The 26,463-nt window shown below is 35.1% G+C and overlaps 1 protein-coding gene and 1 non-coding gene across 2 annotated transcripts; one reads left to right on the forward strand and one right to left on the reverse strand.

Annotated features, from left to right (window-relative positions):
- Nucleotides 1-6,986: 6,986 nt before the first annotated feature.
- LOC107478345 (uncharacterized) lies at nucleotides 6,987-12,628 on the forward strand. The gene is made up of 10 exons (XM_052258214.1): nucleotides 6,987-7,471; nucleotides 9,255-9,374; nucleotides 9,486-9,582; nucleotides 9,965-10,000; nucleotides 10,372-10,538; nucleotides 10,621-10,723; nucleotides 11,113-11,313; nucleotides 11,828-11,986; nucleotides 12,065-12,158; nucleotides 12,292-12,628. The coding sequence occupies exons 1-10, from the start codon at nucleotides 7,167-7,169 to the stop codon at nucleotides 12,528-12,530; spliced, it is 1,521 nt and encodes a 506-aa protein (XP_052114174.1). The 5' UTR covers nucleotides 6,987-7,166; the 3' UTR covers nucleotides 12,531-12,628.
- Nucleotides 12,629-18,694: 6,066 nt separating this feature from the next.
- LOC127746232 (small nucleolar RNA R71) lies at nucleotides 18,695-18,802 on the reverse strand. Its single transcript, XR_008007852.1, has one exon. It is a non-coding gene; the product is annotated as a small nucleolar RNA R71 (small nucleolar RNA).
- Nucleotides 18,803-26,463: the final 7,661 nt, after the last annotated feature.

The raw sequence follows: 26,463 nt of genomic DNA on the forward strand, positions 1-26,463 counted from the left end.
TTTCATAGTTAGCTTCGAATTCCTCTTCACTGTCATTATTATCTTCTTCCTAATATATATCTCTGAGCTCATCAACATCGACCTCGTCGCCGACCGCACCCATCCCCGACTGCTGTTCAAACTCAATATACAGCTCTATCATCAGCACGTGAGATCGGGTTTGTTGATAAATACACAACATCTGCTGCATACTGGCATCGTCAGTGATGGACATTATTTGAAACTGTATTAGCCCACCAAATACTTGCACAGGATTTTTGTATAAAAGATTGCTTACCCTTTTTAAAATGTGGCTTTGAATGTTATTACAAAGACCATTTTGCAACTCGACAAACTCATGGTACATGGAATAGCAAATGACAACGGACATTCACAAACAAAAGTCACTCCTTCATGTGTGTTTGGTATAACCTCACCGTTATATGGCTTGTTTGGGTGAGCTTTTAAGAAAAAATCTTTTTTCGAGTTATCTTTTTTTAAAAGATCTTATGAAGAAGTAAAAGTAATTTTATGTTTGGATATCTCATGCAAAAAGATCTTTTTATCTATCAATTATGTTTGGGTATAACAATATAAAAGTACTTTTTTATTTATTTATTACATAAAAAATCTTTTTTTAAGGAAAAAATCTTTTAAAAAAAGATGTTTTTTTTAATTTTTCCAGTGCTTTTACTTTTACTATTAGAAATTTACCAAACACGCTAAAAAATAAAAAAAAAGATATTTTTCATTGAAAAAATCTTTTTTTAACAAAATAATGGCACCCAAACAAACACATAATATACTCGCAAATTTGCAACACTTTCCATAACTTCAGCCTCAACTAACTCTATTTTTTTGACACAATTAACTGCCAAAAAAGCACACCACTAAGGACTTTATGCAAGAAAGAGTAAGAGGAAAAGTGAAGCTGAAGAGAATGAAACTGGACTTCATATTTATAGGCAAAGTTGTGGATTTAAATATTATTTTGTGTACAAAACGCAACTTGCATTTTAAGGCTTCCAAGAAAAAGTTTCTGACACTCACAAAACGCAACCTGCTTTAAATTTTCAGGCTTAAAAAACGCCAACCTGCGTTTAGCCTAAAACAAAATTAAAAAAATTGAAAATGTCAAAACGTAACTTATGTTTAGTGTATTTTAAAATTAAAAAAAAAATAAACAAGTTCAAAACGCAACTTGCATTTTAAATATGACACCATAGTAGTACAATTTTTTTACACACGTCAATTTCATAGTGTTACACATTATTTCTTTCCATAACAAAAAAAAAAAGCCTAAAAAATAAGGCCAAATAAAAAATAAGGCTATTGCCTACGTTAATTCTAGTTGAGCAGGGTGACGCAAGGAGTAGTGTAACAAGTTATTTTGTATTCATTGGTGATTCCATCGTATCATGGAGATCAAGGGAATAGCAAATAGCCTTTAAGTACTTTGCTGAATCTAAGTATTGGGCCATGGCAGCAGTAGCTGCTGAATAAACTTGGCTAAGCGGACTCTTCTTGGATTTTCAAGTTGAGATTTAGCTTTTTATGTTGTTCTGTGACTCTCAATCCATTCTTCACATTGCGTCTAATTCAAAAATTTTATGAATGTCTGGGTGAAAAAAGGTCAAGCAACTTGTTAGGAAGTCTCTTGTTTAACTTATATTTGGTCTGATATGACAGAAAATATGTTTAGATCCAATCTATTTTAAAAGCTTAAATTCTTTAATAAGTCAAATCTAGACTTATAAAATAATTTGTTTGGCCTGTTAGGGAGACTTGAATCTGTAAATATATATGTAATGAAATTTTAAACTAATATCCTTTATGATATTTAAACATTTTTATCCACTAAGCTCTTGTCTTTTTAATTTACATATATACATTTTATATTTTAATATATGTAATATATTTGCTTTATCTTCATTTTTCTATTTATTTTGCTATTTTTTTATTTTTTTAAAATTGTTAGATCTTTTAATAGGTTTTACTATTTTAGACACCATACTAGATTTTATAATAGGCGGCTAGACTTAATACAAGGTGAATAGCCAATAGCAAGTTGCAGTCTAAGTTTAGGGCAGTAAATTTTATTGTAGGCCTGATATGTTTTCAACCCTACATTAAGGAATCAAAGACATTGGAATTGATTGCCATTTTATTTGTGAAAATGTAGTGGCAGGATTCATCAAGCTCATTCATGTTAATTATTAGAACCCATCACTAATTGATGTATTCACTAAACCGTTGACTTTAGCTCAATTTAGCAACTTGGTTTCAAGCTTGGCATGTTCAATATACACCTGCCAATTTGAGTAGGAATATTGTGGACCACATTTAATTTAACTAGTTGTATAAATTGGTTAGTTAATAATTAGTTGATGATGTAGTCAGGTTAGTTAATTTGTTAGTTCTGTTTTAGCATTTCAATTAGTTGTTTGCCAGCTGGCACAGCTCGTGTGTATATATATTCCTAATTTTAATTGGAAAAGCAAGTAATGAATCATTCTCTTTTCACGAGTAATTTCTTTTTAAGACATGAACTTTATATGTTTTCTCTCTTTGCTGGACTCCAGTTTCAGTTAAATTTATGTTTCTTGTGTAGGAAGTTAGGAACCTCAAAAAATAACGATAGGGTGTAGAATGTTAATTGCAAAACATGGAATCTGATATTGGTTTTTACATTTTTATTTTTGTGGGTCACATCAGTTGTAGAAAACAATTCTTGTACTTTGTTGTGCTCTCGTAAGGACTAAAAATTCTGCGTTATCGTGGTCATTTGTATTAGATTTACACTTGATTACTCTTTGTTAGGATTTGGTTGAATTAGTTTCACATTACTTAGGATAGCAAATGGAGTGGGTGGCCTAGGCTATAAATATGAGACTAAGTTCTCCATTTGTTTTTGTACCAGTCAGAAACACTTTAAACTTGTATCTGATTTTTCTTTTCCTCTGTACTCTTTGATTAGAGAGTGTTGTGAGGTGTAGTTAGATATTTGCTTTGAGAGAGTATGGGTGTATTGGAGTGCCGGTGTTAGAGAGAAAGAAGTCTATGTGTTGTAACAATTTTCACATAGTGATATTCTCTGGTTGTCATTTGACAACGGCCGTGATTTTTTCTCCGGTAATTAGAGTTTCCACGTTAAATTATTGTGTTGTGATTGTGTCTATTTTATTTTTCTGTCAAAAGTGTTTTCTCAAGGGGAAATGGTGTCTTATTCAACACTCTTTAATACCTGTATTTTTTTATTCTGAGTAAATAGTCATTTTGGTACTTGAAAAATTCAATTTTTGACAAAATGCACCTCAATATTTGTTTCTGATAAAATGACCCCTAAAATATATATTTTGTTTGTTAAAGTGACTAAAACATTTAATTGATAGTTTATTCAGAAAAAGATGCAATTGAAAAAACTTGATACCATAAATAGTGAATCTCGACAACGAAAAGATATTCTGCAGAATTTCGCTCTATGCTAAAGCTCTATTGAAGAAAAAAAATGTACCAATTTGTGTAGCCTGAAAAATCTAGTATTCTATTTAATTTACTCTGTATGGAGAATTCACTGAATCCGAGATTAGCGAGAAGCAAAATCATGGTTTGCGATCAGAAAAGTAGCCCTAAGGTTGCCAAAGGTTTGGTGGTGAAGAAAGCTGGTGGAGTTGGAATGATCATCGTAAACGGAATCTCCAACGGCGAGGGTCTTGTTGGCAACGCTCACTTCATCCCGACATGCGCCGTAGACGCAGATGAACGCAACATGATCAAATCCCACATTTCATCTACCGCAAACCCTACTACAAATCTCTTGGTGTCAGCATCTTTGCGACTTAGACCGATGCTATTAGATCTACAAGTCTTGATTCAGATTCCAGGAGAATCGAATTTAACACTTCATCTTACTTTTGTTTATGTTTTATTTTGTTTTTGTTTCATTCTACTACTTCTGCCTTTAAATTGGTTTTATTTCTGTTTATTGATTATGTTAATTTTTTTATTATATTAAAAAATTCTAACTATGAGTTCTAATAATGTCTTTTGCTTATTTTTTATTATGTTAAAAGTTTATTATGGCAAAAATTTTGGTTCTGAATTTGTGTTGATTATGACAAAACTTTTGCTATGAAAAAAAAAGAGTTTGTTGGTAAAGGATGGTGATAAAAGAGGGGGATGAGGAGATGGTAGATGGGGAAATAAGGAGGGTGGTGAAAATGGAAAAGGGTAGATGATAAAGGTATAGGTCAATCAATAAATTTATATTTTATAAACATTTTTTCAATATTTATCATTAATAAAGACTTAATTATAAAATTTAATATGGTATAAAAATTTAATTAAAGAAAATATATAAGAACCTAATTAAAAATTTAGAATAATGAAACCTTTCTTTTTCCTAATTACATTTCTTGTTCACCACTCATGTGCGCCCCCAACATCACCCACTGCATCATGGTTTACCACCATTAATACCAAACCACCTCTTTATTTTGCCCTATTCCATCTCCTGCCACCACTCCATTCTACCATCTTCACCTACTAATATCATTAGCATCTTCATCACCACCATTTAGGAAATATTCACCTCCACCATTTAGGAAATATTCACCTTAAATTAGAACTGATATTGTTGAACTTTTAAAAAACACAGGAATACCAAAAAAACAAAAAACAAAAAAATATAAAAGCAGAAAATGGTCCATGAAAAGGAGAGTTAAAAAAGAGAACAACAACAACACAAAACTCAAAGAAACAGAAGATGGGTCAGTCGTGACCATTGGCGGAGTTTTGTTAGGGCAAGGGGCCATGGTCCCCCCAAAATTTTTGTAAAAATATTAGTAATTCTACTCTAAAGAAAATAAAATTAGTTTGTTTGATTAAATTGATATACTTTCAACTTATGTATTTGAATTTTATGTCCATCTTTATCATTCTTTCAAATTTTTTATCCTATCCTATTTGACATAACAAATAACATATATTTAAATCAACAACAAATGACATATCTTTAAAACAATGTTACAAATTAAATATCATTATAAAATTAACACTAAATCATATTTAACTACTCATATAGTTTCATGCATTATTTTATTTTTAAAATAATAAAAATTATAATATAACTAATAGTAATATTAGTTATTAATAAAAAAAATTTTATTTTTAAATCAACTTTACAAATTTAATGCCATTATAGTATAACACTGTTTACATTAATAAATTTTGATATTTTTATTTTATTAAAAATTTAAGATTTTATTTTGTTGTATTATATTATTTAATTTGTAATAAAAATAATTAATCTTGAGACTTTTGAAAGATAAATATTATCCAAAGTAATAATAAAAATAATTAATCTTAAAATTTTTGAGAAATAAATATTATCAAAAGTAAAATTAATTGTATATAATTTAAATAAAAAATTAATTTTTTTAAAAAAAAATCACTTTTTAAATAAAAAATTAATTTTTTAAATAAAAATAGATTTTTATATGCAAAAATTAATTTTTTTCATGTAAAAACTGATTTTTTTTATAATTGATTTTTTATTTAAAATCAAATTGGCTTATTAATCTAAACAAAAAAATTTATTAATCAAAATCAAAATTATTTTTTATTAATCTTAACCATATATAATCCTACATATTAATAATAAATTTAAAAATAAAATAATTATATATATAAATTTTATTTTAATATAAATATTATTATATAATTTTTTATTAAGATTTCTGGCATCTAAAAAAATTTTTCAAGCTCCGCCCCTGTTTAGCCAGAGGAGCTTATCTCCAAAATTTTTTCAAGCTCCGCCACCGGTCGTGATGTTGGCCAATTGAAAGTAGCGATGCTCGAGGAGATGAGAGATGGCAGAGCTTAAGGCACGATGAATTATGGACGGTGAAATTCGAGACTTAGTGAATGCAGATGGCTGATGTCCAGACATGATTAATGACAAACGATAGAGTAAGAGCTTGTATGGAGAATGAAAACGTTGTGAATGTTAAATGAAGTATGAGAGATTAATTTAGGATTTGTGGAGTGTGATTGCTATAGTGTCAGTGTGAAATAACGGAGACATAGGAGTAGTAGTGAGTGAAATAAAAATTGGGGTTGTGATAGACTGATAGTGCCTTAGGAGGTGGGAATGACAGAAAAGAATGAACTTAGGATAGGAGTATAATAGATGAAGGATGAAAAAAATATGATAGATAATGGTGAGAGAAAGAATAAATTAATAATTTTATATATGTAGAAAACATATGTAATTAATTTAATAGTTAATTTTAATATATATCTAATATAATATTTAAAAGAAGAGGAAAAATAATTATATTATAAAATGGTTGAATAATATGAGAAAAAGATAAAATAAATAATTTAAAAAGAGGAAAAGAGAAAGAGAGAGAAAGAATAAGTATTTTATAATCTACTTCATCAGTATAAGAATCAAAAGACAGCAATCAATAATCAACATTATCTTATAAAATTAATAATAAATTTATAATATATCTTAAAAATATATATTAACTAAATTCTTAATTAAAATTTAAGGAGATAAAAGGCTGCCACCTTTACTGTTCACTTCAATTGAATGATTTGATCATTTGAAGTTGTATGTACCCCCTACTCAAAACACACACATGTAGATATTTTTATTAATTTTATAAGTAAACTTTGTCATATATATATATAGTTATTAGTATAAAATATATACTAATTTTATACTATATATATTAAATTAATTATTAAACTTAATTATTAATATAAAATATATATTAAAATACAAATATATTAATAGTCAATTTTAATATATATATATATATATACACACACACACTAGTCTTGTTGTTGTTCTTATCATCATCATCATCTACTGACTACTGCTAATAATCTGCTATCAAGTGCTTAGTTAATTTTAAGCCTTTGAAAAAAGGTGGTAGTAAAAAGTAAGAATACGGTTAAGTCGGTAGTAAACCAACTAACCAAACGACATCTGATGCTTGCAGTTTGCGCGGGAAATTTTCACAGAAAAAAAGTTGGACAAATGTCACCGTTCGAGCTTGGGACTACACCTTCAAATAACCGATATTCTCTCCCAGTAAACACCAAGCATAAGAAAAGTAAACAAGGAATCATCATCCCCGTTGCTAAAAAACCCCTTCAGATTGAAGTTTTTTGGGATGGCGAGACTGAAGATTAGAGGGACTTGGTCGGGGGTTCTGGAAGACGTCACCGTCGACGCCTGGACCGTACCAAAGCTCCGGGAAGAGGTGGCCATGCGCGCCAACTGCTCCCCTGACTGCATCAACCTCACATTCGCCGGCATGCTCCTCAAGGACGACGATGCCGATGCCGGCGACGTCAGAAACTTGGCCAGTCTGGGCGTCAAGATCAACTCTAAGATCTTCGCCTCTCGCATCTCTCCTCAAGAAAGCGACGCATTCAGAAGAGAAGAAGAACTTTTTAGTAGGCTTGAGGAAATCAGGTACCCCTCACAATCATGTCTTCTTTTTCTTCTTTAATTGTTTTGTTCAGAAGTTTAGGGATTTTCCGACTCTTGATTACTCCTAAGAGTTGCGCATGTCTTCTCTCTTGTTACCAAATAGATATTTTCAAACTCAATGTTAGGCATTTCGTGCCCATCTTGATGACTAATGTAGACATGGAAGATTTTAACTCAATGTTAGGATTGAAGGATGATTCTTGAGAGTTGAATTGTGTAGCTGGCCTCGGAAAAGAAGCCCTCATTAGGATGAAAGGAATGGAACTATTTTATTTTATTTTCTTGTGTTGTATGGTTTGATTGAAAGAGCAATAATTTAAAGCTTTATTAATTCTATCACTGGCAAAATAGAGGATCACGAAGCTTTTTGGTGCGGGTTAAAATCTAAAATCGAATGCCTTCTGTCCGATTTTCTAGGCTGGATAAATTTTATTAATTGATCATGATTTCCTTTTAGATACTGACACCACCGTTAGAGAAATCAACCTTATTAAAATCATTGCTGGAGACAATAGCTCTGAACCAAGAAAATCAAAGAATACCACTTTTTATCCTGCAAGGGAACCAACTTGTTCATTACTGAATTCTTTGCTTCAATGGGAGTCCCACATTTATGAAACCCCTCTTTGCTCTGCATGAATTCTTGCTTTGGAACATAGGTTTCTTTTGTTTTCCCTCTTATCCTATATGTAAAGCTACTTGTTATGATGTCATATGACTATCACTAAATACTGTGGTGGATACAAGCCTTGTTCCAAAATTTTTCTATGATGCATTATCAAATTGTTTGTGCGAACTGAGAAATATGGATCAAGGCAATGAGCAGAGACCTTTTGATAAACTTAATCAAAAGTGCATGACTCCCAGTGTTGTTACCTCTTTCTTTCTTTCCTTTTTTGGGCACATAATGCAGATAATGTGTTATGACAGCTAATCAAAACTGGTGCTTGAGCTTGTGTAATGTGAGAATCTTTGACAGTTCTTGTTTGTACACCTGGTTTCTGGATTGTCAATCACCATTGAGGAATAAGGGTTTGAAAAAAAGTATGTAGTACATTTTCTGAATAACAATGTTTCTTTTCTTGTCAATCTAATTTTGATTCATCGTAAAGACAAACGCTTGATTGTTGGATGTGTGGTCTTAGCGGGAACTTTGACATGTTTGGGAGACAATAAAAAATCAGCCAAAACGGCTCAAACTTGCCTTATTTAACATTTATTAATTGTCGTTACAATTAATAAATTCTAAATAAAGCAAGTTTTGGATTTTTTTTGTCTCCATAGCATTACCGTTAATCAACATGCTGTATACAAGTTAGAATACACTTTCTTTTATCACAATTCTAATTGTGCAATTGAGTGAGCTGTTAATTTTTCAAGCTAATCCATGATGTCTAATTATTCATAAACAATGAGAAGCATCTCTGCATTTCCAGTGATGTTTCTTCTGCACCAACTGCAATGATCAATCTCTTGGTGTTTGTCCTGTTGAGCAAACAAAACTTTCATCTATTATTTTACATTGAATGCATTACTATTTTTCCGAAGCTTAGCTGCGTTTGATGCTGTTAGAAAGGTAAGAGAGAGCAGCAGAGAAAAGATTTGTGTATATTCAAGTTGTGTAAGATAATACAATAGATAAGGGGATTTATAGGTGCTAAGAGAATCGAAATAATAAAAATATAATATCTTATAATACATATTCAGATGTGCTAAATGATTCTAATGAATGCTAAATGATCCTAATATATTATGCAAAATACAGGGGAGCTGCAATTGTGATGGCGGAAAAGCATCCATGTTTAATACCTGTTGAGGACTTCAACAGAGAAGCTGAAGATCAAAGTGGACAGTTAGTGCATATAAGTTCTGAGATGGAGCATAGGTATTTAATCTTGGGAATTTTCATCTTTCTATAATGAATTGTTTGAATGTCGGGTGTCAAAGCCCATATTCTTTTTCCACCATTTAAGTACTTAAAGCTCTCATATGGCAGGGCAGTAATGATGGGAGTGAGGCTTCATGCAATAGCGGTGAGGCTTATTGGATGTGATCTTTACAATAGTGCAGTAGAAGTGCTTAGCTTAGGAGAGGTCAGTTCCTGATGAACAAGAGCAGTATATTGGTTACAAATGTGTGTTCAAAATTAGCATAGTGCACATTTTCGCATGAGTATTGTCTTCTCTTATTATCTGCCTTCATTAGGATATAGGTTATAGGCTAAGAAGTTTCTGAGCAAAATGCAATCTTTATTTGATATGTAGCATAGAACTTTTAAATTTTAACACCATTGATTCTTTGATTAATATGGTTGAATTTATTATGGAGCTGCAAAAATTGGCGTCTCAGTTGAAATAAGTTACTTTTCTTTTTCCTGAAAGATATTAACTCAATCATTCACTTCTTTTCTCTTTTCTTTTTGTTGTTTCCCCAATACAATTAATTCCGTCATTGAAGACTTATTTTATTATGTAGGAGGCATTCTCAATTTGTGATCCAAATCTCATTAAGGTGAGTGACTCAGTATATATTGAGAAAATAAAAGAATTCAGTTGCCAGTTATCATTTAAGACAAGCCATGACAGAGTGCGATTTTTGTGTCACTTTTTAACTGCATTATTGACATTAGATTATACTTTGTGGACACCAGATCAGTGAGTTTGTTGCAGATATGCATTTATAATAAAACTTCCAATCATTTAGGAAAAGATTGAGTAGATGGGGTTTCATTTGAAGCAAAATGATTAGCAACTTTTAATATATTACCATGGAAACATTGTTTAACATCACTATGTAATTATTTCCCATTGATCCTTTTTAAGTATTTCCCTCTACATATTCTCATTCTGAATTGGAAATCCTTCCTGTCTCTGTCATCTCAGCTTATTTATATTGTTCCGATTCTGCACATAAACATGGTGTGGTGCTACTTTATGAAAGGAGACATCAGGTTGCTCTCGGATGCAGGAAAGCGTCTTGAGATAGCTAGAACAGGAATTGAACGCGATCAAGTGAAGAAATCTGTTTGCCGCAGACAATTAGAAAAACTGTGAGTTGCTTATGTATATCTTCCAGCTTCTTTTTCCTTAGAAATTATAAAATGAGATTAATTTAAGGTACTCTGTAAATAGGCATTTGAGACTAGATTTGCTTGAAGGGGTTGTGGCATATCATAGTGGCCAGATAGAGAAATCAAGAAAAGCATTACTTTCTGCAAAAGTAAAATTTATCCAGGTTTGTCTATAACATATTGAAATAATCATGTCTGGAAAAACTTCAACATTAACTTGTTGATCACGGCATTACTTGTACTGACTGGAAAAGGGGGAATTGAGTTATAAGCAAACTGGGCCCAATTTATGATTTTGAAGGTCAATGTAATAGAAAAAGATACTCACCACTTCGATTTATAATGCTTAAAGCCTACTTCTCCCGAACTCCTATCATAAAGACCAGTTGAAGCTCAACCATCAGTAGCATTAAGAATTCTACATCTGGAATTATCATGTGTGATGTAATTGATTAATATAAACACCACTGTGTTCTCTTTTAAATAAGGGGAGAAAGAGCTAGTCAAATACCTTTTATTTCTTCTTGTAAACCAATGTTTCGTTTTATGGCAGCATCAAGGCCCGGTTGACCCCATAATGCTTTTTATGAGCTTTGATGATGCAAGCTTTGGCTTCACCCTAAATGAAGCAAATAGAGCACTGAAAATGTGTAATGGAGATGTGGGGGTTGCCATTGACTTCCTTATTGAGGAAGAAATAAAGGAAATGCAAAAATGCAATGATCATAGCCAGAGAAGAAAGAAAATTTGGTGGGTGTCACTTAATATTTATTAATTTCTAATTTGAAGGTATTTCTATGTTTCTTGATAGCTTCCTTCGTCAGAGAGGGAAAGCTGTACGGGTTGACACCTTCAAATAAAGTTGTGAATATAAAGAGATTGAAAGCATTGGTTTCCTTTGGGCGAGTATGTTTTGTAAATGTATTGTTGGTAATCTGGTATCTGGTAACATGTGAAGCAGTTATTCTTGTAATTTAAACCAAAATATCTAGTGCATAATATATATCAAGAACTTTTCAGTAGCTATTTATGTTCAATTGGTTATTGATCTGAACAACAGTTCAAGATTCTAACATACCTAAACATGGACAGGATGAATGATGGACTCTAGCTTCCCTGTGGAGCAAAATTATTGAGTTCAAGAAGTATTTATTCCTTACTTAGAGGAGATATGTTAACCGAGTATTGGGACGAGATCTCGGATCCAAGCCCAAACAGCTATGTTGCATATAATTTATAATTATCATTGCACATTTGTATTTTGACAGGTTTGTCCACTAGCTAATAGTATATTTGTCCTATTTGATACTGCTAAATATAGCAGGTTTGGTGAGGAGCTTGCGGCTGAAGCCCTTAAAAGAAATAAAAATTATAAGCTGAATGCATTGGATGATTTAAAAAATCCAGAAACTATTTCTACTTTACAGGTTACTATTAGTATTATGTGTTAACAAATTCGTATTACTAAAATATATTTCTACTGACTCTCACCGCCATGAATGAAGGCTGATATTGAGTCCATGAAAAGAGAGAGACAGAAACAAGGAACAGATTTTGCAATTGAAAAAGCTGTACAAATGGGTTTTGAAAGATCAAGAGGTACAAATCTTATTTAGTTTAATTTAGAGCAGTGCTGCACAACCAGAAAATGTAACCAAGATATTTGAAAGAAACTGTGGTGGTGATTGGATGATATGAAGTGGTGTACTCTGATATGTCTTTGTGTTTACAGTGGTTGCTGCTTTTGAGGCTGGTGGCACTTCAGAAGAAGTAATCCAAAGACTGAAAGTGCAACCGGAAGGTCCATCAGATATCAGCAAAGCAGAGGAGCAAAATGAGGAAATAAAAGGCGAGCTCTCTGCAGATATAGAAATTGCAAATGAAGGACCAGTCATTATTTTTTACTTGCGTTTGGTAGAGCTTGCATTGAGGAGGCTCTGGGAAGAAGACGTCCCTTCCCAGCATGATTAAAAAGAAGGATACAAGTTTATGTAAATAAATAGCGGGTTGATGTGGGCGGTGAATGTATGTCATAGGGGTCAATGTGTAGATAGCAGGATGAATAAATATGTGATCATATTCTTTTTCATGCAGTAACTTTTTATAGAATTTGCTTTTGAAATTTCCAATAATATTGATGGTTATAAAATAAATAAATAGAGAAGAGAAGTAAATATAAAAATAAAATAGAGAGAATAACATATCTTTATTAATATTTTTAATGTGTATCTCATTATAATTGAGATTTTATAATACTTTCTCAATAATAATATAATATAATATAATATAATATATATTAGAAGTAATGTCTAAAATGGTTTTTAAAATTTTCAACGTGTTTTTATTTTTTAAAATAATTAAATAAATTCTTTTAAGTTGCAAAATATAAATCTCTGTTGGTCTCTAATTGGATGATCGTTAACACAGTGCTGACATGTACGGTTAAGTGCTAACATGGCATAATGAAATACGATATCGTTTTGGAATGGAAGCTAAAAAAGATCACGACCGCCAATGTCTTGTTCACTTAATATAGATTAGAAGGTTAGATTTAATTCTAGTTTATTAGCTAAGAGGAATTTATTTTCAAGTTAGTGTTCAAGTGACATAACTCTTACAAGAATCACAAGAACACATATAGAATAAGGGTTATTTTTTCGATCTATCTAGATTCATAAGATGAAGAACGAAAGTAATCCTTGAAATTGAATCAATACATTAATTAACATAGAATGATAATAGTTTTAATACATAGAAATAAACAGCGCTCCTAACATTAACCAAGGAGGTTTAGTGGCTCATGACTCAGAGAGAAAACTAGGGTTCAGAAAATGTGAAAGTGCGGATGAGAGAGATCCCCCCGAAGGCTGAATTGTTTCCCTTTTATATCTAACCTAATTTGATTTGAAACTAAAAATAAGATAATAAATTCTAAACCTAAAAAATTTTGTTTGTAATTAAAAATAACTAAAATAAAATAAAATAGAGTAATTAAAAGATAAATCCAACTAAAGATGCTTCATTAGTGAGAATGTGATCGGATCATTGGCGCTAAATGCCAGATCCAGTGTTTAGCTTCCTTGTGGGCAGAAAGCTCCCATTCGTCTTTGGCTTGCTGGAGCTAAATGCTAGGCTTGGCATTTAGTGTCCTAGTAGGCAGAAAGCTTCCTGACGCTGCTGAGTTGCTGGCGCTAAATGCCCAGGTCCGCGTTTAGCGCCAGCTTGGCAGATTCGAATTCTTCTTCTCTTCTTGCATACAAACTCTGCCAAACTGATCCGAATTTCACCTGAAATAATTAAAATATCAAAGCAACTCAAAGTAGCATCCAAAGAGGTTCCAAACACTAAAATAAGATCAAAACTCATTAAGTTCTAACTTAAAATAAATAGAAAATAAGGAAAAGATGCTCACGCATCACAACACCAAACTTGAATTGTTGGTTGTCTTTAAGCAACTAAAAATAGTATAGGATTGACAAGAGAAAATGCCTAGACTTGAGTGTTCATTTAAGCTCTTGTCCAATTACTGAGTGGGGTTGATGGTACTGTGATTCTAATAGGTTTGGCATCTCATTATCCTTTGAAGCTCAGAAATATTGATATCCTTCAGAACTAAAACTCGAATGATATTATGCATTCTTTTATTCTTTAAGCTTTGATTGATCCTTGAACGTAGCTTTTTCCTTTCTTTTCTTTGGTGCTTTGCACCTTAGGTCTAGCCGTGACTTTAAATGTTTTGTGTCAAGTTTATCTTGATACAAAAACACCATAAGCACTTAACTAGGGAGTTTTTAAAGTCTAATTTTTCTTTTAATTTCTCCCAATCAGTGGTACTCAAAGCCTTTGGCATACTCTGTAATTGCATTTGGTCTCGACTCTTAATGCTATGTCTCAAGGGTTACTTAACACATTTACACCACAAGCATATGGTTAGAAAAATAACTCTTTGAGCTTTTAATTATGTTTGACCTTCCTAACCATTGATGCTCAAAGTTTTGGACTTTTTTTTTGCTGTTTATTTTGCTTCAAGGACCAATTTCTTACTTACTTTAGAGAATCCATAATATTTCTCCAAGTTCCTGTACCTCGGGAGTCAACACTCTTAACTTTAATATCAATTATGCACTGTTTAGTTCATACATTCAAAATTATAGATAATACTATGATGAGCGGATAATTTATACGCTTTTTGGCATTGTTTTTAGGTAGTTTTTAGTATGTTTTAGTTAATTTTTAGTATATTTTTATTAGTTTTTATGCAAAAATCACATTTCTGGACTTTACTATGAGTTTGTGTATTTTTCTGTAATTTTAGATATTTTCTAGATGAAATTGAGTGACCTGAGCAAAAGTCTGATTCAAAAGCTGAGAAAGGACTGCAGATGCTGTTGGATTCTGACCCCCTGTACTTGAAGTGGATTTTCTGGAGCTACAGAAGCCCAATTGGCGCGCTCTTAATTGCGTTAGAAAATAGACATCTTGGGCTTTTCATCAATGTATAATACTTCATACTTTGCCTGAGATTTGATGGCCCAAACTGGCGTCCAAACGCTCACCAGAGACCTTTTTCTGGCGTTAAACGCCAGAACTGGCACCAGAACTGGAGTTAAACACCCAAACTGGCATCCAAGCTGGAGTTTAACTCCAAGAATGGCCTATGCACGTGAAAGCTTCAAAGCTCAGCCCAAACACACACCAAGTGGGCCCCGGAAGTGGATTTCTATACTATCTGCACTTAGTTACTTATTTTCTGTAAATCCTAGTAACTAGTTTAGTATAAATAGCACTTTTGACTATTGTATTTTATCTTTAGATCATCTTTTGATCTCTTGATCACCTTAAGGGAGGCTGGCCATTCGGCCATGCCTAGACCTTTCTCTCTTATGTATTTTCCAACGGTGGAGTTTCTACACCTCAGAGATTAAGGTGCGGAGCTCTGCTGTTCTTTATGAATTAATGCAAGTACTATTGTTTTTCTTTCAATTCACATCTACTTCTTCTCCAAGATATACTCTCGTACTTAATTCGTTACTCGCTTAGCCAAGATCCGCGTGCCTGACAACCATAAGCGATCTACATGATGTTCAACGTAGTCATTGGACGACAGCCGGAGTATAATCTCTTGGGTCTCTGATCCACGGATTTGACTCATCTCTCCTGACAACAGAGCATTCGAAACCATGAGATTAGAACCTTCGTGGTATAGGCTAGAACCAATTGGCAGCATTCCTGAGATCCGGAAAGTCTAAACCTTATCTGTGATATTCTGAGTAGGATCAGGGAAGGGATGACTGTGACGAGCTTCAAACTCACGAATGTTGGGCACAATGACAGTGTGCAAAAGGATAGAGAGATCCTATTCCGACACAAGTGAGAACCGACAGATGATTAGCCGTGCGGAAATGTACCTGGACCATTTTCACTGAGAGGATGGATGGTAGCCATTGACAACGGTGACCTACTAACATACAGCTTGCCATGGAAGGGAGCACGCATGATTGGATGAAGACAATAGGAAAGTTGAGGTTCAGAAGCAACAAAGCATCTCCAAACGCTTATCTAAAATTCCCACCAATGGATTACATAAGTACCTTTATTTTAATTTACGTCTTATTTATCTTTTAATTATCCAAACCTCATAACCATTTGAATCCACCTGACTAAGATTTACAGGATGACCATAGCTTGTTTCAAGCCGACAATCTCTGTGGGATCAACCCTTACTCGCGTAAGGTTTTATTATTTGGACGACCCAGTGCACTTGCTGGTTAGTTGTGCGGAGTTGCAAAAGTGTGATTGCAATTTCGTGCACCAAGTTCTTGGCGCCGTTGCCGGGGATTGTTCGAGTTTGGACAACTGACGGTTCATCTTGTTGCTTAGATTGGGTAATTTTATTTTATGTTTAAGATTTTTTATTTTTATTTTCAAAAAATACAAAAAAATTAATAAAATCATTAAAACCAAAAAAATTGTGTTTCTTGTTTGAGTCTAGTGTCAAATTTTAAATTTGGTGTCATGCATGTCTTTCTTTTCTTAAATATTTTCAAAAATATGCTCTTGATGTTCATCATGATCTTCAAAGTGTTCTTGGTGTTCATCTTGACATTCAAAGTGTTCTTGCATGCATTATTTGTTTTGATCTTAAATTTTTATGTTTTGATTCATTTTGTTATTTTTCTCTCTCCTCATTAAAAATTCAAAAATCAAAAAAATATCTTTTCCTTTTTCTTCTCATAATTTTTGAAATTTTGAGTTAACTTGGTAAAAAAAATTTTAAAATTTAGTTGTTTCTTGTTAGTCAAGTCAAAATTTCAAATAAAAAAAATTTATATCTTTTCAGTAAATAATACAGAGAAATGAAGGATCAGAACATAAAGCAGAGGAAACACAGAGAAAAAGAGCTCACTGGCGTTAAAATACCAGTAAAGAGGCATTTTGGGTGTTAAACACCAGAATGGTTATCATTCTGGGTGTTTAACACCAATAAAGGTATCATTTTCGGCGTTAAACGCCAGAATGGGCAGCATTCTGGGCGTTTAACGCCAGAAATGGCAGCATTCTGGGCGTTTAGAAAAATACCCAGATTCCTGGCATTTAACGCCAGCCAAGGTATTTGGCTGGCCATTAAACGCCCAAAGAGGTAGCCAAGTGGGCGTTAAACGCCAGAATGGATAGTATTCTGGGCGTTTAACGCCAGGATGACACAAGGGAGGTAATTTTGTTTCCAATTTGAATTTTTTTCAATTTTTCATGTTTTAATTCATAACTTTTTGCATCAAACATATTTTAAACATTCATCTTTCAATTTTTTTATGTTTTTGAAAATTTTCAAACTAATTTTTCAAAAATCTTTTTCTTAACCTTATCTCATATTTTCAAAAATCCTTGCTAATAATTAATGTTTTGGTTCAAAATTTTCAAGTTTGTTACTTTCTTGTTAAGAAAGGTTCAATCTTTAAATTCTAGAATCATATCTTTTAGTTTCTTGTTAGTCAAGTCATCAACTTTAATTTTAAAAATCAAATCTTTTTAATTTTTTTCAATTCTTTTTCAAAATAAATCTCAATCATATCTTTTTAAAATTTTAATTTCAAAATCTTTTTCTAACTTTTTATCTTTTCAAAATTATTTTCAAATCCTTTTCAACTAACTACTTGACTTGTCTGTTTTAATTTAAAAAGTTTACTATTTCTTATCTTTTTCAAAACCACCTAACTACTTTTCCACTTCCAATTTTTGAAAATCACTAACCACTTTTTCAAAAATCTTTTTAATTAACTAATTGTTTTAGTTTTGAATTTTATTGTATTTCTTTTTCAAATTTTTGAAACTAACTTAATTAATTAAATAAAAATAAAAATATTTTCCTTTTCCCTCTTTTAAAATTTGAATACTCTCTCTCATCTCTCTCTATTTATTTGCTAACACTTCTCTTCTACTCATAATTCGGACCCCTCTCTCTTCTCTCTGTTCAAATTACTCATCTCTTCTCTCTATCTCATTCTTCTATTCTTCTGTTCCTTTGTCACCTCAAGGAATCTCTATACTGTGACATAGAGGATTCCACTACTCTCTTTGTTCTCTTCTTTTTCATAAGTAGGAACAAGGATAAGGACATTCTTGTTGAGGCTGATCCTGAACCTGAAAGGACTCTGAAGAGGAAGCTAAGAGAAGCTAAAGCACAACACTCCGGAGAGGACCTTACAGAAAATTTTGAAAAAGAAGCAGACATGGCAGCCAAACCCAACAACAATGCTAGAGATGCAAGAAAGATGCTTGGTGACTATACTGCACCAACTTCCAACTTCTATGGAAGAAGCATCTCAATTCCTGCCATTGGAGCAAACAATTTTGAGCTTAAGCCTCAATTAGTTTCTCTAATGCAGCAGAATTGCAAGTTTCATGGACTTCCATCAAAAGATCCTCATCAGTTCTTAGCTGAATTCTTACAGATCTGTGATATTGTTAAGACCAATGGGGTTGATCCCGAGGTCTACAGACTTATACTTTTCCCCTTTGCTGTAAGAGACAGAGCTAGGATATGGTTGGACTCACAACCTAGAGAAACTCTAAACTCTTGGGATAAGTTGGTTAGTGCTTTCTTGACCAAATTCTTTCCACTTCAAAAGATGAGCAAGCTTAGAGTGGAAGTCCAAACCTTCAGACAGAAGGAAGGTGAATCTCTCTATGAAGCTTGGGAAAGATACAAGCAATTAACCAAAAAGTGTCCTTCTGACATGCTTCCAGAATGGAGCATCATATGTATATTCTATGATGGTCGGTCTGAATTGTCCAAGATGTCATTGGACCATTCTGCTGGTGGATCTCTTCATCTGAAAATACCTGCAGAAGCCCAGGAACTCATTGAGATGGTTACAAATAACCAGTTCATGTACACTTCTGAAAGAAATCTTATGAATAATGGGATGACTCAGAAGAAAGGAGTTCTTGAAATTGATACTCTGAATGCCATATTGGCTCAGAACAAAATATTGACTCAGCAAGTCAATATGATTTCTCAGAATCTGACTGGATTGCAAGCTGCATTTGGCAGTACTAAAGAAGCCTCCTCTGGAGGAGAAGCTTATGACCCTGAGAATCTTACAATGGAAGAGGTGATTTACATGGGAGAACCCTAGGAAAACACCTAATCCTTCATGGAAAAATCATCCAAATTTCTCATGGAAGGATCAACAGAACCCTCAACAAGGCTTCAATAATAATAATGGTAGGAGAAATAGGTTTGGCAATAGCAAGCCTTTTCCATCCTCTTCTCAACAACAGACAAAAAATTCTCAGTAGAGCCGTTCCGGCTTAGCAAACATAGTCTCTGATCTATCTAAGGCCACTCTCAGTTTCATGACTGAGACAAGGTCTTCCATCAGAAATTTGGAGGCACAAGTGGGTCAGCTGAGTAAAAGAGTTACTGAAACTCCTCCTAGTACTCTCCCAAGCAATACAGAAGAGAATCCAAAGAGAGAGTGCAAGGCCATCAAGATAACCAAAATGGCCAAATCTACAGAGGAGAAAGAGGCAGTGATCTCTAGTGAGGAAGACCTAACTGGACGTCCACTGACCACTAAGAAGTTCCCTAACGGGAAACCAAAGGAATCTGAGGCTCATACAGAGACCATAGAGATTCCATTGAACTTATTATTGCCATTCATGAGCTCTGATGAGTATTCTTCCTCTAAAGAGGATGAAGATATTGTTGAAGAGCAAGTTGCTCGATATCTAGGAGTAATCATGAAGCTGAATGCCAAGTTATTTGGTAATGAGACTTAAGAGGATGAACCTCCATTGCTCATTAATGAACTGAATGCCTTGGTTCAGCTGAAAATACCTCAGAAGAAACCGGATCCCAGAAGGTTCTTAATACCTTGTACTATAGGCACCGTGACCTTTGAGAAGGCTCTGTGTGACCTAAGGTCAGGTATAAACCTCATGCCACTCTCTGTAATGGAGAAACTAGGGATCTTTGAGGTACAAACTGAAAGAATCTCACTAGAGATGGCAGACAAATCAATGAAAAAGGCTTATGGACTTGTAGAGGATGTCTTAGTGAAGGTTGAAGGCATCTACATCCCTGCTGACTTCATAATCTTAGACACTGGGAAGGAGGAGGATGAATCCATCATCCTTGGAAGATCCTTCATAGCCACAGCAAAGGTTGTGATTGATGTGGACAGAGGAGAGTTAGTCCTTCAATTGAATGAGGACTACCGTGTGTTTAAGGCTCAAGGATCTTCTCCTGTAAACATGGAGATGAAACATGAAAAGCTTCATCCTATTCTCTCCATACAAAGTCAAACAGAGCCCCCACATTCAAACTTTAAGTTTGGTGTTGGGAGGCCACAATCATGCTCTAAGCACTTGTGAAGCTCTGTAAGAGCTTCCTGTCAAGCTATTGGCATTAAAGAAGCGCTTATTGGGAGGCAACCCAATCTTATTTATCTATATTAATTACTTTCTCATTTTTCTAGTGTTAGTCTATGTTTTCTTTAGATTGATGATCATGTAGAGTAAAAAAAATAGCTGCAGAATTAAAGCAGAATAAAAAATAGCATAAAAACTAGCACACCCTAGAGGACGAGCTTACTGGCATTTAAACGCCACTAAGGATAGCAAAATGGGTGTTTAACGCCCAAAATAGCAGCATTCCGGGCGTTAAATGCAAGAATTGGTAGCCAGACTGGCGTTTAACACCAGAAAAGGGTGTTTGGTGTCTGGCTGGCATTAAACGCCAGTAAGGGTAGCAGAATGGGCGTTTAACACCCAGTCTGGCAGCATTCTGGGCGTTAAACGCCAGAATTGGCAGCCAGACTGGCGTTTAACGACAGAAAGGAGCATCAACCTGGCATTTAACACCAGAAATGGCACACAGAGGGCGTTTAAATGCCAGAAAGGTGCAGGGATGAGAAATCCTTGACACCTCAGGATCTGTGGACCCCACAAGATCCCCACCTACCCCAACTCACACTCTCTTCTTCACACCTTTCCATAACACTCTTCTCCAAACATCATTCACCTATCAAATCCTATCCTCTTTCCCATAATCTCTCCACTACTCACATCCATCCACTCTTCCCCAAAAACCCCTCATAAAACCCCACCTACCTCACCATTTAAATTCAAAACATTTCCTTCCAAAGCCCACCATTCTCACACGGATCCCCTCTCTCCCTTACCCTATAAATACCCCTCCTTACCACCCTCAATTTCAAACATCACAAACACTTCTTCACCCCCCCTTGGCCGAACCACTCATACACTTCCATCTCCTCCATTTCTTCTTCTTCTACTCCCTTCTTTCTTCTTTTGCTCGAGAACGAGCAAACCTTTTAATTTTGGTGTGGGAAAAAGCTCTGCTTTTTGCTTTTTCATAACCATTAATGGCACCTAAGGCTGAGAAACCTCTAGAAAGAGGAAAGGGAAGGCAGTTGCTTCCACCTCTGAGTCATGGGAGATGGAAAGATTCATTTCAAAGGTCTATCAAGACCACTTCTATGAAGTTGTGGCCAAGAAAAAGGTGATCCCCGAGGTCCCCTTCATGCTAAAAAAGAGTGAATATCCAGAGATCCGACGTGAAATGCGAAGAAGAGGTTGGGAAGTTCTCACCAACCCCATCCAACAAGTCGAAATCTGGATGGTTCAAGAGTTCTATGCTAATGCATGGATCACTAAGAACCATGATCAAAGTATGAACCCAAACCCAAAGAATTGGCTCACAATGGTTCGAGTGAAATACTTGGATTTCAGTCCAAAAACCATGAGGTTGACATTTAACTTGCCAATGATGCAAGGAGATCCTCATCCTTTCACTAGAAGGGTCAACTTTGATCAAAGGTTGAACCAAGTCCTCATGGACATCTGTGTGGAAGGAGCCAATGGAAGAGAGACTCCTAAGACAAGCCGGTTCAACTGAGAAGGCATGACCTCAAACTCGTGGCTAGAGGATGGTTGGAGTTCATCCAACGCTCTATCATTCCTACTAGCAACCGGTCTGAAGTAACTGTGGATCGGGCTATCATGATCCATAGTATCATGATTATTGGAGAGGAAGTGGAAGTTCATGAGATCATACCTCTAGAACTATACAAGGTGGCTGACAAGCCCTCCACTTTGGCAAGGTTAGCCTTTCCTCATCTCATCTGTCACCTATGCAATTCAGCCGAAATTGCCATAGAGGAAGACATCTTCATTGAAGAGGACAAGCCCATAACTAAAAAGAGGATGGAGCAAACAAGAGAGCCTATTCATGGACCTCAGCAAGAACATGAGGAAGTTCCTCATCAAGAAATCCTTGAGATGCCTCAAGGGATACATTTTTCTCCACACAACTATTGGGAGCAACTCAACACCTCTTTAGGAGATTTGAGTTTCAATATGGAGCAACTAAGGATGGAGCACCAAGAGCACTCCATTATCCTCCATGAAATTAGAGAGGACAAAAGGGCCATGAGGAGGAGCAACAAAGGCAAGAGAAATTGAGGAGCTCAAGCACTCCATAGGATCTTCAAGAGGAAGAACTAGCCTCCGTCACTAAGGTGGACCCGTTCTTTAATTTCTTTGTTCTTATTTTTCTATTTTTCGGTTTTTATGCTTTATGTTTTGTCTATGTTTGTGTCTTTATTACATGATCATTAGTGTTTAGTGTCTATGTCTTAAAGCTATGAATGTTCTATGAATCCTTCACCTTTCTTAAATGAAAAATGTTTCTATTTGCAAAAGAACAAGAAGTACATGAATTTTGAATTCTATCTTGAAAATAGTTTAATTATTTTGATGTGGTGGCAATACTTTTTGTTTTCTGAATGAATGCTTGAACAGTGCATATTTTTTATAGTGAAGTATATGAATGTTAAAATTATTGGCTCTTGAAAGAATAATAAAAAAGAGATATGTTATTGATAATCTAAAAAATCATAAAATTGATTCTTGAAGCAAGAAAAAACAGTGAAAAACACAAAGCTTGCGAAAAAATGGCAAAAAATAAAGAAAAAAGAAAAAGCAAGCAGAAAAAGCCAATAGCTCTTTAAACCAAAAAGCAAGAGCAAAAAGCCAGTAACTCTTTAAACTAAAAGGCAAGGATAAAGAGGATCTAAGGCTTTGAGAATCAGTGGATAGGAGGGCCCAAAGGAATAAAATCCTGGCCTAAGCGGCTAAATCAAGCTGTCCCTAACCATGTGCTTGTGTCATGAAGGTCCAAGTGAAAAACTTGGGACTGAGTGGTTAAAGTCGTGATCCAAAGAAAAATAGTGTGCTTAAAAACTCTGGACACCTCTAACTAGAGACTCTAGCAAAGCTGAGTCACAATCTGAAAAGGTTCACCCAGTTATGTATCTGTGGCATTTATGTATCCAGTGGTAATACTGGAAAACAAGATGCTTAGGGTCACGGCCAAGACTCATAAGTAGCTGTGTTCAAGAATCAACATACTAAACAAGGAGAATCAATAAAACTATCTGAATTTTGAGTTCCTATGGATGCCAATCATTCTGAACTTCAAAGGATAAAGTGAGATACCAAAACTGTTCAAAAGCAAAAAGCTACTAGTCCCGCTCATCTAATTAGAACTAAGCTTCATTGATATTTTGAAATTTATGGTATATTCTCTTCTTTTTATCTTATTTTTGTTTTTGGTTTCTTGGGGACAAGCAACAATTTAAGTTTGGTGTTGTGATGGGTGGATAATTTATACGCTTTTTGGCATTATTTTTAGGTAGTTTTTAGTATGTTTTAGTTATTTTTTAGTATATTTTTATTAGTTTTTATGCAAAAATCACATTTCTAGACTTTACTATGAATTTGTGTGTTTTTCTGTCATTTCAGGTATTTTTTGATTGAAATTGAGGGACCTGAGCAAAAGTCTGATTCAGAGGCTGAGAAAGGACTGCAGATGCTGTTGAATTTTGACCCTCCTACACTCAAAGTAAATTTTCTTGAGCTACAGAGGCCTAATTGGCGCGCTCTTAATTGCGTTGGAAAGTAGACATCTTGGGCTTTCCAGCAATGTATAATAGTGCATACTTTGCCCGAGATTTGATGGTCCAAACTGGCATCCAAACGCCCACCAGAGACCCTTTTCTGGCGTTAAATGCCGGAACTGGAACCAGAACTGGAGTTAAACCCCCAAACTGGCATCCAAGCTGGAGTTTAACTCCAAGAATGGCCTATGCACGTGAAAGCTTTAAAGCTCAGTCCAAACACACATCAAGTGGGCCCCAGAAGTGGATTTATGCACTATCTGCACTTAGTTACTTATTTTCTGTAAACCCTAGTAACTAGTTTAGTATAAATAGCACTTTTGACTATTGTATTTTATCTTTGGATCATCTTTTGATCTCTTGATCACCTTGAGGGAGGCTGGCCATTCGACCATGCCTAGACCTTTCTCTCTTATGTATTTTCCAACGGTGAAGTTTCTACACCTCATAAATTAAGATGCGGAGCTCTGCTGTTCTTCATGAATTAATGCAAGTACTATTATTTTTCTTTCAATTCACACCTACTTCTTCTCCAAGATATACTCTCGTACTTAATTCAGTTAAGTCAGAATGAAGGGGTGACCCGTGACAATCACAAACTATCTTCGTTACTCGCTTAGCCAAGATCCGTGTGCCTGACAACCACAAGCGGTCTACATGATGTTCAACGTAGTCATTGGACGATAGCCGGAGTATAATCTCTTAGGTCTCTGATCCACGGATTTGACTCGCCTCTCCTGATACAGAGCATTCGAAACCATGAGATTAGAACCTTCGTGGTATAGGCTAGAACCAATTGGCAGCATTCCTGAGATCCGAAAAGTCTAAACTTTGTCTGTGGTATTCCGAGTAGGATTGGGGAATGGATGACTGTGACGAGCTTCAAACTCGCGAATGTTGGGCGCAGTGACAGTGTGCAAAAGGATAGAGAGATCCTATTCCGACACAAGTGAGAACCGACAGATGATTAACCGTGCGGAAACGTACCTGGACCATTTTCATTGAGAGGACAGATGGTAGCCATTGACAATGGTGACCCACCAACATACAGCTTGCCATGGAAGGGAGCACGCATGATTGGATGAAGACAATAGGAAAGCAGAGCTTCAGAAGCAACAAAGCATCTTCAAACGCTTATCTGAAATTCCCACCAATGGATTACATAAGTACCTTTATTTTAATTTACATCTTATTTATCTTTAATTATCAAAATCTCATAACCATTTGAATCCATCTGACTAAGATTTACAGGATGACCATAGCTTGCTTCAAACTGACAATCTCTATGGGATCGACCCTTACTCGCGTAAGATTTTATTACTTGGACGACCCAGTGCACTTGATGGTTAGTTGTGCAGAGTTGCAAAAGTGTGATTGCAATTTTGTGCACCATACTACCACATCAAAATAACCAGAACACTCAAAATATATATAACTCAAGTCTTATGCATTTTACTACTTCTTTTCTTTATTTTTTATTTTTCAAACTCAGTGAGCAATACATGAGACATTTTTTAAACTAAACATAGAATATCAAAATAAATAACTATACTAGAAAGCAATAAGACACTACTAATGATCATGCAAAAGCTTTAAACAGATAACAGGAAACATGAAAATCATACTGAAAGACAGAAAATAAGTAGAGCAGCAGATAATGAAACTCAACCACCTCAGTCCTGGTGGATGCTTCCTCCCGAAAATCCTCTCCAGCGTCTCAGCTCCTCAAATTCTTGCTTCTGACTCTGCTGTTCCTCCACTAGCTGACGAAGGAGGGCTGAGTGATTCCGATGCTCCATCCTCAGCTGGTCAACAAAAGAAGTCAGCTGCCCAATAGATGCTGTCAACTGATCCCAATAGTCATGAAGGAGAAAATAAGATCCCTGAGGCATCTCAGGTTGCTCCGGCCGTGGAGGGGGAACTGGCTCCTGAGGCGGTGCTCACCCAAGCTCCTTGGCATACTCCATACCCCTCCTAGTGATCGGCCTGTCGATGTCAATAGGGGTGTCTCGCTCAATGCGGACGTGATCAGCCTCACACAGGCAGAAGATGAGGTGAAGAAAGGCCAACCTAGCAGAAGTGGAGGCCTTTGCGGCTATGTCGTACAACTCTAGAGAGATCACACGATGTACCTCCACCTTATTCCCGAGCATGATGCAGTGAATCATCATAGCTCGGTTAATACTAACCTCGGACCGGTTACTCATAGTGATGATGGAGCGCTGAATGAACTCCAACCACCCCCTAGCCAACTGGCTTCAGATCATCCTTTCCAGCTGGTATGGCTGACCTCTAGCATCTCTTCTCCACTGTACTTTGGAGAGGCATATATCAGTGAGGATCTGGTCCAAGCTCTGATCATTAGTGAGCCTATGAGAATAAGAGTGGGGGTCCTCTCTGGATGGTGGTAACTGAAG

This window comes from Arachis duranensis, chromosome 3 (assembly GCF_000817695.3).
Source record: "Arachis duranensis cultivar V14167 chromosome 3, aradu.V14167.gnm2.J7QH, whole genome shotgun sequence".
Classification (NCBI taxonomy): domain Eukaryota; kingdom Viridiplantae; phylum Streptophyta; class Magnoliopsida; order Fabales; family Fabaceae; genus Arachis; species Arachis duranensis.